The 15,161-nt window shown below is 39.1% G+C and overlaps 3 protein-coding genes across 3 annotated transcripts; 1 reads left to right on the forward strand and 2 right to left on the reverse strand.

The window, feature by feature from the left end:
- Positions 1-5,465: 5,465 nt before the first annotated feature.
- EAE98_006046 (uncharacterized protein) lies at positions 5,466-7,207 on the forward strand (the record flags this gene model as incomplete). The annotated part of the gene is made up of 4 exons (XM_038953668.1): positions 5,466-6,116; positions 6,177-6,266; positions 6,324-6,489; positions 6,543-7,207. 4 exons carry the CDS (start codon positions 5,466-5,468, stop codon positions 7,205-7,207), a joined length of 1,572 nt encoding a protein of 523 aa, XP_038810063.1.
- Positions 7,208-9,204: 1,997 nt separating this feature from the next.
- EAE98_006047 (uncharacterized protein) lies at positions 9,205-12,563 on the reverse strand (the record flags this gene model as incomplete). Its single annotated transcript, XM_038953669.1, has 4 exons — positions 9,205-10,443; positions 10,497-11,466; positions 11,524-12,272; positions 12,333-12,563. The coding sequence occupies 4 exons, from the start codon at positions 12,561-12,563 to the stop codon at positions 9,205-9,207; spliced, it is 3,189 nt and encodes a 1,062-aa protein (XP_038810064.1).
- A 1,281-nt stretch (positions 12,564-13,844) lies between these two features.
- EAE98_006048 (uncharacterized protein) lies at positions 13,845-15,105 on the reverse strand (the record flags this gene model as incomplete). The annotated part of the gene is made up of 5 exons (XM_038953670.1): positions 13,845-14,433; positions 14,483-14,545; positions 14,607-14,746; positions 14,806-14,960; positions 15,015-15,105. The coding sequence occupies 5 exons, from the start codon at positions 15,103-15,105 to the stop codon at positions 13,845-13,847; spliced, it is 1,038 nt and encodes a 345-aa protein (XP_038810065.1).
- Between the last annotated feature and the right edge of the window lie 56 nt (positions 15,106-15,161).

Below are 15,161 nucleotides of genomic sequence, written 5' to 3' on the forward strand. Positions count from 1 at the left end.
TCGTTATTTATAATGAATATTTCAACTATCAATTTATAAATACTTATAGTATTATTGAGATTAGTTATTATTGAAAAATTATTATAAGTATTTATAAAGATAAAGAATATCCTGGAAATTCTTTTAGAACTACTTATATCAATAAGATATTGATTAATAAGATAATTATTATTATTATTATTATTATTATTATTATTATTATTATTGTTATTATTATTATTGTTATCTTGATTATTTTCTTATCTAATATTAGTAATAAACTATTTGTATTGTTTTGTAAAACTCTTATTATCGAGATTATTATACTTGGTATAATAATCTGTCTTAAGTTAGTCTTTCTCTTTTTATATATACTTGTAATATCTATAATCCTTTTTCTTGTAATTAGAAAAGTAATAATTATTCTTGTTCTTATTAGTTAATACAGAAAAAGGTTGTTATTTAATATATTTATTATAAGGTTTCCAAAAAAAGGAATTCAAAAATCTATTGTTATAGAAATATCGATTTATAAGAAATATCTCAAATGATATATTCTGCTTTGAAAATGCTTTTTGATAAGAATTAATAGCTTGTTTAATTTGATTAATGAGCTTTGTAATAGTTAAACAAGGATTGTATATTGCAAAATAATATTCCGGAATATTATTATATACAAACAAAATCCTAATATAATATAATTGAGAATTATATATATTCCTAAAAATAATATATTAAATAAAATATAAATCTATAATCATTATATTAAATACTTCTTAAGATTTTTTTAATTAGATTCTTTTCGATATAATCCTTAAAAGTAACTCTATTCTATTTGAAAAATATATTTCATTGATATTCAAATCCTTTGAAATTGTTAATTATTATTTTATATATATCCTTATACATTTTAGAAAGAGTATTAAGGTTAACTTAATAAAAGTCTCTAACAATGTTTGAAAATATAATAAGGAAGACTATTAAAGTCATTTCAATTAATATAAATATTTTATAACAATACTTTGTAAATATAGAAATCTTTAATTGAAAAGAATTATTAATATTCTTATATCTATCATTATCTTTGTAAATCTTAAAAAAATCAATAAAGTAATAATTCTAATTACATTAATCATTTCTTAATAATTAGAATAATCAAAATAACCCCTATTTCCATTACCTTTATTATTATCTCTACCACCACTTTTATCACTACCTTTACCACTTCTATTGTTATTATTATTTCAATTACTATCCCCATTATTATTATTTAAATTATTATTATTATTAAGTGATTCTATAAAAACATTAATTGATAAAACTCTAAAACCTAATAAAAATATATTTTATATATCCCTAAATTAAAATAAAAATTGAAATAAAGTTAATCCTTTTATTATATTATCTGCAACTTTGTTAGGTTTCAGCAAATTAATTAATCAGTTATATTACCATTTTGAGGTTCGGGAGATCCGGCTTATAATCTCGAATCAAATCCGATAGGAAAATAAGCCCATTTTGTTGATATAAATAATTGTATTTTATCAAATTAATATTCCAAAAATTGATTTATAATTCAATTATAATATTTATTATAATCAAATACTTTTATAAAAGTATTTTTAACACTTATATTAATATTAATATAAACTCTATAATATTACAAAATTATACAAAAATTATATAATATCAGCTTATCAACATTCCTTAATATACTTTTACAAATATATTCGAAATCGAATATAATTGTATTCTGAAGAAGTATATTAATAACCCCCATTTTCAAATATATAACAATTCTAAAAAGAAAGTATTTATTAGCCTGATACTCTATTTCTAATTTAAATATATATCCTTTATAGAATTATTTGATTTTATTAAAATCTTTTGAAAAAGTATAATTCTGAAGTTCTCCTTTGAATCCCAAATCCTTAATTTCCTAAGCTTTTCTTTTTTTAATTAATACTTTATTAAAAGGAATATAAAGATTAGAAGAAACAATAAAATAAGGATAAAAAAAAGCACTAATCAAATTCAGATCTTTATAAAGAGAAATATTGAAACCTACTTGTAAAAAATTAATATTATTAATTGTTGTATTGATATATCCTCCTATACCAATGAATTAATCAAATAAAATCAATTTCTTGTTAGTATCAGATTTCTTGTTAGTTTGCTTAAAGCTAATACTAATATTTACCCAGAATATCATAATATTAATAATAGGAAATAAAAGAAATAAGAATAAAAAAAGTATTTCAAATAAATAAATAATTTGTAATATTACTAATTAATATTAATTTGAGAAAGATACAGAAGACATGATTTCTATTATATATAGGTCTCTAAATGTCTATTTGTATTTAATTTAAGGAACTAGCTAAATAAGGGAAATAATAGACCTTATATAGGCATTACTGAAAGAGCTAGTTTTCTTCGCTTTCACCTAATAACCTTAATACAGTTGCCTTTGTATTGAAGTGAATCCTTTGAAGTGAATTCCCTTAAATGAATTCCCTTGTCCATACATTTAATATAGGATTCAGCAAAAAGTTGATTAGATCAAAAAAAGTTACGTTTTGGAAACACGTTATTAAATCGAGTATAACATCAGAACCTCGAAACAATCTCGTCTCGGAAAAAACTCGCTTAGAGGGAGTAACTAGATTCGAGTTCCAGATTACTGGGGAAGTGCGAACGCCTTTAATTATTCTGAAAAGCATCTAGGAAACTTCAGACCCCTGCAAAGTCCCTAGAGCCTCCGCTTTTTTCGCGACGACGGAGCATCAACAACCATAGATTTTTGATCACGTTTCATTAAAGGGGAACTTCGCTAATAGCACGACAACTGAGAGAGCAATCCTGCAATTTCCAATCAGGATAAATGATAACACTCAAAATACATAATATGATTGCGGATTAAGTTTTACTAGACTCACCCTTGAGCAAGGACTGATGTGTTCTTGACCGGGGATATATTGCCACTGAAGATGCTACTGCCAAGAAAACTGCGACGACGGGTCAACAGGACTGAAGCTGTATCATGTAGTCCGCTAGTTCGGGAAGGGTCTTTATCTTTTCACAAACAATCAAGTCTGTTAAAATTTCCACCAGTCAACATGTCGATAGTTTCTTCTATGATCATGATATTGCATGAGACAACGGCACAAGCCCGCGGATAATTTGAAAGTTAAAGATTTGGTACAGCCAGTAGATAAGAAGAACACGGCATGAATCCTTCCATAGATAGGAGAGATTTTGAAGTGATTCGGGAGTGGCAAAAACGGTACGAGTGTCAGAAGTTTGATTCATCGTCGGCGTCGGCGTTGCCGATGAAGATAAAAGATTATCTATCCGACGGAGCTTTTGAATACGGAGCAACGAACATCTGCGCTGTAACTAACATGCTTATTCTTGGCGTTCTGTTTTCTTCCGAAGGGACTATGAAAGCTCGGGGATATACGGAGGGAACTCATGTCTTATGAAGTTAAATGCAGTAGGTTCATCTGCAGGATTGACCGCCGGGTAAATATTACGCTGATATCATCGAAGATAGCTTCGAAAAAATCATAAGAGATTGCTGGACCTCGTCCGAGTCCCCTGCCAGGCTGATGAAACCTTATACCTCAAGACTAAAAGGGTTCTGTTGAAGATCTGTGAGGACACATAGTGGATCTAGTATAGATGTCAGTTATCTACTGGCCTTGTAGTATTTGGAATTCGGCATGGAATGTGTGTCCTTAGCCACTTTCAAGTCCTTTGTACCCTGCAGTCACCAATGAAGATTGTGCATCGGCCTTGATCCTAAGATTTGATATCGTGATGACAGTGGCGATTTCTTCAAGCCACAAAGTAGAGATTTCACAGGCTCTGTTTTCGCTGTGACCTCAATATCGGTAATCACGCCAGATAGAGCGAAAATGAAGGGATTGATATCTCGCCAAGAGGTACAGTCTCTTGCGAGATTACGACCGGGAGCGTGTGGAGGTGCAGGAACCTGTATGTCATGCAAGCTCATGATGAGGAGCAAGGGATGACAATACGTGGATACTTGTGTGTATCTATCGATATCGATGCCACGGATTGCATTCAGTTGAACTCAAGATGATAGAGAGAAGAGAATTTTCGCTGGATGTGGAAATTTCCCAAAGGAGGCAACGGAGAAAATACACGGCTTTCCTGGAGATGGTAATATTTCCAAAAGGAGAAATTGAGAGTGATATATGAAGCTCCATACGTTCAAGGACCGCACATGACCTGATATTAAGCGAGTTTGAGGCTCTTCAACATGAGTGCTCATTCATTGCTATCCCTCTAGGTGGGTAGTTAATGTGGTGGTACTGAGAGACACCGGAAAAGTTGTTCTGTGCTGTACGATTCCGCGTCGTTCAAGAGATCTTGCTGATCAACTTTTTTTCTATTGATGTCATTAGATATGCGTCATAGAATATCAAGAGGACAAAAATGATAAAATCAATGAAGATATCTCAACTTAGAACTCACAGTCAGAGTGCGCGAAATTCAATACACGGCTTTACTTCGGCTTTTAGACGCGCCACGCACCACGAGTGGCTGGTGGCTGGTGTACCCCGTCCGGGGCCATCTTTGAACTCCAGCTCCTTTCGAGCAAATTTGATGTTAGTGCAAACTCTTCTCTTTTGGCTGGCGACATATCTTATTAATTAAACTCGTCTCAGACTTATAATTATGTTCCAATAGACACTGTTCGCGCACTCGTTTGCAAAACAATTCTGTTGACTTTCTTATGAAAGGTGCTGCCCTGCCCTGGCTTCACTGAGTCAGTCGGCTTCAAAGGCTCCCGAGGTCGATCGCAAGTTCACATGCTTGCCTCTGTACGATGCTCTGTAGTTAAGCTTTGATTGCTAATATCGAGCCATTGTGGACGGGTGGACGCGAATGCACATCAACCAGTAGTTTTCAGCGCACTTCAGGTACTTGCGTACCCCCAATGAAGCATCATTTGTGGGTGTGACTGGCGGCTAGATAGGGTCATGAAGCCCCAAAACTTGCGAGAAACCTCTGCTTTGAAGTTAGCCCGAGGATAAATCTCGGGCTTGTGAACCTAATTCTCCATTCAGCCGTGCTTTATACACCGCTGACAGCGTCCTAGTCCTCATTTCAGATCTTACACAAACCTTATAGAGACCCGTGCAAGAATCACACCATGGAGATGCCTGTGTTTGGGCAGATTTTCATGAATCATCAGTATTTAGGTATTCAAGGACCAGTCCACTTCACCCCGCAAAAAATGTCTAGTGACATATCTCGGCACTCCAAGTTAAGGGGACGCGTCCACTTGTGGGGTGTTGTCGTCCACTTCTGGGCACCTGCCGGACATCGTATTGTCCGTTCAATGTTGGGATGCATCCGAAGACATTTATCAATATCTCAAACTTCTCTCTTTGTTGCATAGCGTTCGTCTCATCTCAAGCTTCATTTTCAACGACCAAGAGTCTCTTTTCGTCATGCGCTGGTGTTCGATATATGCTTTACCGATAGCTGCTTCAGCAGCTGCCGTCGCAAATGCAGCCAGTGCCACGGTCACTTCCATGCCATCCGTTACTTTGGATTATTCGACCATTGTTGCCACCGCTGGTAGTGAATCGATTGGATATTACAAGTACCAAAACATTCGTTATGCTGCTGTTCCTACTGGAGATCTTCGTTTTGCAAAACCACAATGGCCCCCAGTTGAGACCGTTGTGAACGACGGTACTTTGGCACCAGAAAATGTCGACTGCGCAACTTACGAGGACTGTCTGTACCTTGATGTCTGGGCACCTGCTAATAGTGCCAACAAGAGCCTGCCCGTTGTTGTATGGTCACATGGAGGTAGATTCATCTTTGGAAGCAAGACAGCGGTCACTCCTGAAGCCCTTTTCGCCTTGAGTAAAGATTTCATCTTCGTTGCCTATAACTATAGGCTCGGAATGACAGGTCTAGCTAACGGTCCGACCCTGAATCACGAAGGCGGAACTTCGAATGCTGTGGTTTGGGATTCTGCGCATGCTTTCGATTGGGTCAAAAAGTATATTAGCCACTGGGGTGGTAATCCAGAAGAAATAGTAGCCGTTGGATTCTCAGCCGGTGCTTCACAAGATCTTTTTCAGATTACTGTATGAAACTGATCTATTTTAATCCAAAATATAAATCAATGACTGACCCTTCTTGTGTAGAAATTTGCTGGTCGTGCTGAACAGACTTTTGCTCGTGCGTATCTTATGTCGCCAGGCTATATACCCGGAGCTGGTCATCAGAATGCTGAGGTGAGATTTTCTATATCTCCATACAATTCTTGGATTGATTGTTCATAACATATTTAGGCCTTTTACCAAAATGTATCCAGCTCTGTTGGGTGCTCGGGTGGTAGCTTGGAATGCTTGCGCTCTGTTAACTTCACAACCCTTCAAACAGCCGCTGCCAACATGGTGGCTAATTACACATATCAATTCCAACCTCGTGTAGATGGGGACTTTATTTCCGATACATGTGCGTCCTCAATTTTAGATACTATCTCATTCATTACTGACTAAAGTCAACAGACGAATCTCAGCTCTATCAAAAACGCTTCAACTTCACTGGTCCTCTAGTAATAACTCACGAGCTCCACGAAGTCAACAACAAATTACCCGCGGGTGTCAATACTAGTTCTGATATCGCTCCCCATCTGCGACTATACTTCCCTTCTATTACAGATGGTATCATCAATGAAATCCAAGATCTTTACCCCTCAACCGACTATACAAGTGAAGGACTTCGTTTTGCAGATATGGACCAGGACTTCGAGCTTGTGGCCCACAACTACGCTCTAACTGAAGCACTTAACAACCAAACCTGGAATGCTATGGTTGCGCTTGGTGTAGCTACTCACGGCATGGATCAAAATTATTATTGGTACAGTAACTTCACTCTTGTTGAAACAAATACCACTACCACTACAACTACAACTGCAGCGGGTGCCGGTATTGTTACCACTACAGACATTGATTTCAGTGTTGCGCTTAAGATGCAAAAATATTTGGTGTCGTTTATCCTAACTGGGGACCCAAATAAGATGTGGCCGGAGGATAAACTATACTGGCCATTACATGGAGGAAATGCATCTTCGCCTGGCCAGGAGTTGGTTTTCAACGATACGATGTATATTCAAGATGATATCTTGGCCAGTAAGAAGAGTGTGTTCTGGAATAAGGCACTTTGGTATTAAAAAACTCAAAAGAGTAAAATGTTGTTTTCAGAAGGATCAAGGATATATTCAGCTATATAAGTAAGAGTTCTGGCCCCTGCTCAATGTACATATAACACTTTTCTGGTTAAAATATATAATTATTCAGCTTTTTATATCCTAGTTTATTTATAAACATATAAAATGAAATTGAATATAATATTATAAAAAGATTCAGAATTATTCAAATTATATAAAAAAATATGTTATTTATTTTTAAATATTTTTTTAATAGTATTTTTAAAGGGTTAAAATTGAAAATTCAAAAAAGTTCGAAAAATTTGCTTATTTTATATAAAAAAAGTATTATATATTAAAATTTTTAGAAAAATTTGATTTCAATATTATATAACTATTCAACAAAAATAGTAAAAAATATTTCAAATAATTTTTTATATTTCAATTTTGATTATTTATTATTTCCAATTTTTTGAAAAAGAAAATATAAAGATTTGAATAAAATAATTGATATAATAATTTGTATGGAAAAACCTCATTTTTGTAGGGATTTTGTCACATTTGTTACAGGGGTACGGTGAGCAGGGGCCAGAACTCTTACAATTATTTGATACCGAAGATAGACCTCAAGGCCCTTGCCAATGTGTGGATATTATGTCTTGCTACTAGAAACAAAGATAGAGTGAAGTATCCTTGAACAAAAGCCCACTAGACTCCAGACATTGACCTCTCTAGTTTGAGTCAAGACTCAGATCCAATTAGTACTGAGTATCAAAATATCTGGAAGTTTCATGAGTACTGGTCATGCGAGACCATTTCAAACATGACAACAGGTAGTGGGGGTGAATAATAGGAAAAGCTAAAAATGCGGGGTACGCACCCCAAAACTTTTATTATCGAACAACCCAATATCCCGATTCCACATCCGCATATCCAGAATGCCATTCAGCATCCGCATATCCAGAATCCCATTCAGCATGGAATTCCCCATACTCAGCGATTTCGGAGCAAAAACTCGCTTACTATCCATTATCCTGTATGATCAAAGAACCCGAGTACAACTCATACCCCAAACCCCGAGTACAATATATTTCTTCTCGTCAACGAAAGGGCCGTATCTTGGCACGTAGTATTTCCTGTCCTACCGAGCCGAATATGCATACTGTGCAACGAGACCCGACATACCCGAAACCGAAAATCGGTTGGGTCCTTAATTTTGGCTGCTTTTTTCATGCACATGTCTATTTTCAATCTTCAACGGCATGGCCCGAAGACTAGATCGTGGGAAAGCCAGGAGGCTGGATTGAAGATTGAAGAATGTGTAATTTATTAATTGGGAGAGAAGGTTTAGTAATGATAGATACACCCATTGTGCGTTTTGAGGGTTGCCATGGAGATGGGACTGAAATAATTCCGCGTTGACGTCCATCTCGAACTTGGGCATCAAAGGCATGTGTCAAGCGTCTAGCTATATGCTTCGTAACTGTAGGTTGTAATAGAATCAGGTATCAAACGAACCTCAGAGGTTAGCCTTCGAGCTCAACATAATTCAATGGCTGAAACTGCTTGTCGTGATTCAAGATTAATGACCGCGATCGTGATAAGAATTTCTCTCAAATTTGCTTGGACTCTCTGCTACAAGGCGGCAATTGTATTTTTGATGGAATTTACGGCACGAGACTAGATTATGGGTACTTGAAGCGGTTGTCAGCTCGGGCTTAGCATAATGTCGGTGAAATATAGTGCTTCTTCTAGCTGAACTACAGACATATACTCTACAAATAGGCTTTCCAAAGTTCAAGTATTTCTTCCATTTCATGTATGAATAGTGAGCTAGAAATGATTAATTACAAGAATGATGTAAAATTTACGCCAGACCCCATGAGAAAACAAAACAAAAGAGAACATTCGTCATCTGCAACAATTTTGCGCCCCGCATACAAATCTAAAAGAAGCCGTAATCGCATATATTCTATACCATGATCTCATCAAATCATATCCCCTGATCCATAAGCTTTCAATCACTTAACCCACTTCTTCAACCATTGACTCAAGAATTGCTTCACGTATCCATCCTGAATGATATCAGGTGGACTCTGCAAGACTTTGCTATCTCTCAAGATTGCCTTGGTGTCGAATGTGACTCCGACAATTTCAAAGTCGCTGATACTAGTTCCCTTGCTGCTTGGTGGTGTAGCACCAGAGATACTGCTTCGAGGACTGCTAGCACCACTTGAACTTGCAGTGGCCTCGGCACCGCTGTAGCCATGGCCATTGTTACTCTGAAGGTATCGCTGTTCGAAATGATCCAAAAGCTTGACGGCTGGGTTTTGCTCTTCTTGGCCGTTAGCAGCTGACTCTCTGAGCTTTTGTAACCAATCTCCGAATGGAATAGCTTTGAAGTCAAGACCGGCTGTAGAAAGTTCGCCGAGAAGAGACTCCCAAGTGAATGTGGCAGGGTTGACCATATTGTAGACAATAGGAGGGTTAGTGCTGTCAATAGCACATGGTCGAGGAAGGGACTTGAGTTTCTCATCAATCTCTAAGATGGCAGTGGCAAGGGTATCAACCGGGATCCAAGAGCAGTTCTCGTGGAAAATTGGGAGAGCTTTCATGGAAAGTGCAGATCTGATCATGGATGGCACGAATTCGGCTTCGTTCCAGAACCCGTTATCCCTGTCTCCTACAATCTGTCCAATACGAAGAGCATAGGCTCGGGCTCCACCACGAGCAGCATTAAGAACCATGTATTCACCGACAAGCTTGGATTGGGCATAACCCATATTCAAAGCGTTATTGAAGTCTTCAATTGGAGCATCTGGGATAAGAGCTGGTGCAGGTGTGTTCTCAGCTGTGGAGATAGAGGAAGCGTAGAAAAGACGAGCTGGCTCTGAACGATAAACAGCGAGCGAGAGGTCCAAAAGGTTCTTCAATCCAGCAAGGTGGGGTTCGAAACTTTGTAAGCCAATGATGAAGTTGACAGACCACGCCAAGTGAATGATGAGTGAGACCTCAGTCTTGAATTGCTCAATCATAGATTTTCCAAGACCAAGATCATTGAGGGCAAGATCAGACGTAAAGGCGACAACCTTAGATCTTGCGGCAGGAGTGAGAGATAATCCACGATCTTTGATAGACTTTAAGACTCTGTCCATTGGATTCTCTCCTCTAACAAGACAGTATACCTTTCTGAACTTGGGGCTGTTCACCATCTGGTATAAGGCGTGAGCACCCAAAGAGCCAGTAGCACCAGTCAAGATCTATTTTCATGTAAGTATATTGGCATCAAAAGGGTCGTGGAAACTAGACATACCACAACTTCTCCAAAGGTGGAGTATTTCTGAATCAATGATTCCATCAGTGGAACGTTATCTTTGTTTTGCTCGCCTCCACCAGAGCTAAGAGAGAACAAGTATTGTGCTAGAGCTCTGACAGTTCCATGTTCGTAAACGACGTTACTGCTAAGTTGTTGGCCCTTAAGATCAAGAGTCTTCTGGATTATACGTCTCATTTGAATGGCCCTCAAACTGTCAATATCGGCATTGAAGAAATCGGTATCGATGGATTCCAGAGGATGGCCTGTAATGTCCTCGTATGTCTCGGTTAAGAAAACTTCAGTACCGGCGAGATCGAGTTGTAAAGTTCCTTCCGCATCTCCATCAAGACTTTCATACAATTCATCGATTTTATCCGCAAACTTCTTGTAGATTTGTGCGCGTATGATGCTTCCCTTATCAGTTCTGGGGTATTCAATATCTGAAGCTACAAGACCGACCATCTCCTTGGTAATTTGAGAGAAGCCCTCAGCACGAGAGTTAGCGTCAACAATAGCTGGCCAGATAGCCTCAAGATATTCTTCATCTGGGAGCTCATCGGAAGCTCTGAAGATCAAGACACCTGGAATAGCTCTGTCTACACCAAAAACGGCAGCTTCACGAATGATCTCTTCTTGACGGAGACGACCTTCTATTGGAAGTGGAAGAACTTTCTCTCCATTGCTCAAGGTGACACGATCATCAAGACGAGTCACATATTTCCAAGTGTCAGGAATGGTTGGATGCGGCTCAAAAACGTCCTTCGAACGCCACGAACCAGGCGCGGGGTCATCCGAGTTTGAGACGGATAATCCTGGATGGCTCTTAAGGTACACACACTCGAATTGATTGTCGCCGAGAGGGTCCATGTAGATAGAACTTCTGATGTTTTGGTAGATTCGAACGTAATTCCATGAGTCATCGCCGTCGGCACGGCGCATAGTATCACCAAGAAGACCTGCTTCAGTACTAATTGAAGTTAGTTGACATGAGATCAGAAGTAAACAGGTGGAATGGGATACTCACGTTCCAAATACGACACCAATATTAACCTTCTCCGAGGCCAAGAGATCACCAAGCTCATCAGGAGTACGAGCACCGGCTGCAGTGACAATCTTAGCCTGCTTCAAATATGCCATACCTCTTGGGTGCTCAGTTAAGAGACCCAAAGCATATGGTACAGCGTGAAACACCTCAGGTTGGGTTGCTTCAATTGCGAGCATGAGGTTGTCTGCGGTCATTGGCAGAGTAGCACTAGGCAAGTTTGCCTTCTTTGCCATGTACATAGCTTGGAGTGTAGTCGAGAGACCATACATGTGGTACAGTGGAAGGGCACCGAAGTTGTGCATTCCAGCACCTTGTACTGGATGGGTCAACACATTCTTGTGGGTAAGGAATACCGGTTTAGGTAGCCCAGTAGATCCAGAACTGTGCATGACAATGGCGACCTCATTGGTCTCAACCTCGCGATCGAATTCTCTTATGAAAGGCTTCTCACTCGCTGGGCGTGGTACTCCATATTGAGCCCGCTGAGGAATGACGACAGATCTTAAAGTGACTTCTTGTGCAACGGCATCACAAGTAGCAGCAATTTGTGGTGTATCACCACGGATTATAACCTCGCACTCTGTTTGCTTGAGCAGGTTGATGATAGCTATGGGTGCTATGCGAAGGGAGAGGCAGAGAACAGTGTAGCCCAAACGACTGAGAGCGAAGAAGGTGACCGCGAAGTCAACATTAGATGGAGAGTATAGACCAATAACTTTTTTCCCGCCCTAATTTCAGAGTCAGAATAGTTACAGTGAGTCTTGGGGGTGCATATCAAGTTGACTTACAGGCTTCAACCCATTCTTAATGAAGTATTTGCATGCAGCATCGACGAATGAGTCAAGCTGTTGACCAGTGAAAGTCTCATAATCGCTTGGATTATCCTCAACTCTTGGATATCCCAGAATAGGAGCAGGAGGATTATCTCTGGAACGATGGCGGATAATATCGTCGAGCACCCTGAGCTCTCCGAAGGTATCGTAAAGGTGCAAGATATGCTCTGGGGTGAGATGGGCCATTATGATCTAAACGACAACTAAGGAGGCTATGAATAGGGCGAAAGAGATATTGATTAAGAATGTAGAGATAGTAGAGATGTTGATGAGAGAGGACTGAAGAATGAATGAAATCTGAGCTGGGGAGCCGACTTGATAAACACCTTTCGGGTTGAGAATTCGGATGCATCGGTCAGCCATGGCTTGGTGACTGTATACCGAAAACGTGAGTCCGGTAAAGCAATCCTCGTCACTTCACCCATTCTTGCGCTCATTAAAGTTTCTTCAACTCCGGAATTGCTAAGGTGATTGTTTTCTCCGCACTCTATGCTTCACACACATCCCTCATTCTTCCAAACACTCGCTTTGTCTGCTAGCTCTGGCAATACAATAACTCCATCTCGGCAACTTTCCGCTTTGATTGTTTACAAATGGATGGAAGCCAATTGATATAACACCGGAGTTCTTGACGTAGCCTAGTCGTAGTGCCGCAAGTTCACGCTAAATGATTACCTGCACTGTGTGCACGCCTCGGAGCTCAAATTCAGACCTCATCAGAACTTCTGACGGGATAGAATACCAATGGGTGCATTTAGCCAATATTTACTGCAGCACGATATTACGTGGCTATCGTATTGTTGAAGATTTCACCCGAGATGAAGAAGTCGTGTGCTTGTTGACTCGGGGTAGAACTTAGATTGTGATGGTTGGGTTAAGGTTCTGGACCACCACAACAATGATTATGTCATCATTTCACCAGCCACGTGAGACGCACAACCTCAGCCCACGAAAGCGTTGAAAGATTACCAGGTAGGTAGGTAGGTATGTCTCGCATTTCCGACAGAAATTGTCCTACTACACCATCTGAATGTGAGAATTGGCTTGTCAGTGATAAATGATCAGTCATTGATGCAATTTCGAGAAAGCCATCATTCGATTTCCCGAAATCAACTGTAAGTGACATTGGAATTGAGAATAGCTCATCATCACTTTATCAGACACCTGTAAGTCGAGATGGTGATCGGTACCTAAGTTCAATAGTAAGTTTCGTGGGAAATAAAACAGATGTTTACACGACTAGTACCTAAGCAGATGCCAATATTCATCATATATCTTTTGACTTTCATGAAAATCCTGAGCCAAAGACATTACAGAGTTTATTCCTCACAAATAGGACAAGCATATTCAAGCGGTATGTAGAAAATCGTGGTCAAATTCTGTGGTGCACCATATAATAAGGTGTCTTCTCTATAAAACTAATTTCACCAATGACTCATGTTCCATATCCAACATCTCCTGAACCAATTAATTGGTAAGAGGAGGAGTATCAACCACAAGAACACCCATGAGATGCTCAGCAACTCTAGTTCCAACCACTTCAGCACTCTCAATTGCTTGTCTAATTGCTTTATCCTCTTCATCTGACAAGTCCACATACAGAGCTCCAATATTCTCTTCCAAATACTTGATCTTTTTGGTACCTGGAATTGGGAAAATGAGGGGGTCTTGCTTAATCATCCAGGCAAGTGTTACCTGTCCCGGGGAGGCATTCTTGGTTTTTCCAATTGCAGTAATGGTATCGACGAGTTTCAGATTCTTGTCGAAGTTCTCCTGGGTGGCAAAACGTGGGATTGTTCGTCGGAAATCATCCTTGTCGAAATCGTCGACTGATCTGTATTGACCAGTGAGAATACCACGGCCCAATGGCGAATAGGCAACAAGTGCTATGCCGAGTCTCTTGCAACAGTCAAGAAGTCCAACTTCTGGCTTCTCAACATCCATAGAGAATGGACTGTACTCGATTTGGTACGCGTGGATTGGGTGAATCTTAACAGCACGTTCGAGAGTATCAACACCACACTCGCTGAGACCTAAATATTTGACTTTGCCAGCACTTCCGAAGTCAGTATCTGAAAAGACAAATGACGGGACTGAAGACTTACTCGACAAATTCTTTCATAACCGTAACAATTGTCTCGACTGGAATTGTTCCAGTGAATCTATGACTATTCGGATGCGCATGAGAATAAACTACATTTTTCTTGAAACCATTTTGGGTGCACCTACCAGTAGAGTAAATCTATGTAATCAGTTTGAAGTTTTTCAAAACTCTCTGCTACAGATTGACGGATGTACTCTGCATCGTTTCGGATTTCGCGACCACCTTCTGGGGTGACATGGTTACCGAATTTGGTAGTCAAAAAGATCTAGACAACAATAAGCACCCGTATTTCAGCTTTGTGTTCGGAAGCTGATGCGATCTCACCTCACTGCGTTTTCCAGTTCTCGTGAACCATTTGCCCAAAAGTACTTCATTGTCGCCATACATTTGAGCCGAATCCCAATGAGTGCAGCCTAGCTCATAAGCACGATCAAGGAACTCAAAACGTTCCTCATCCGAGCCAGGTTTTCCATAGAAAGCTAAAACAATTGTCAATGTAGTTCTCATTCATTGATGAATTCCGAAGGACTTACTACTTAGACCCATGAGTCCGAGGCCAAGGGCAGGAATTTGAGGACCATTGCGTCCCAAAGCACGGGTTGGAAGTTTTGTAGAAGAAGGCATGCTTGATCTTTCAATTGATTTTAAAAGTGGTTTGATTAATTATTTTTTCGAGATAT

Source organism: Botrytis deweyae (genome assembly GCF_014898535.1).
Source record: "Botrytis deweyae strain B1 chromosome Unknown BDEW_012, whole genome shotgun sequence".
Classification (NCBI taxonomy): Eukaryota; Fungi; Ascomycota; class Leotiomycetes; order Helotiales; family Sclerotiniaceae; genus Botrytis; species Botrytis deweyae.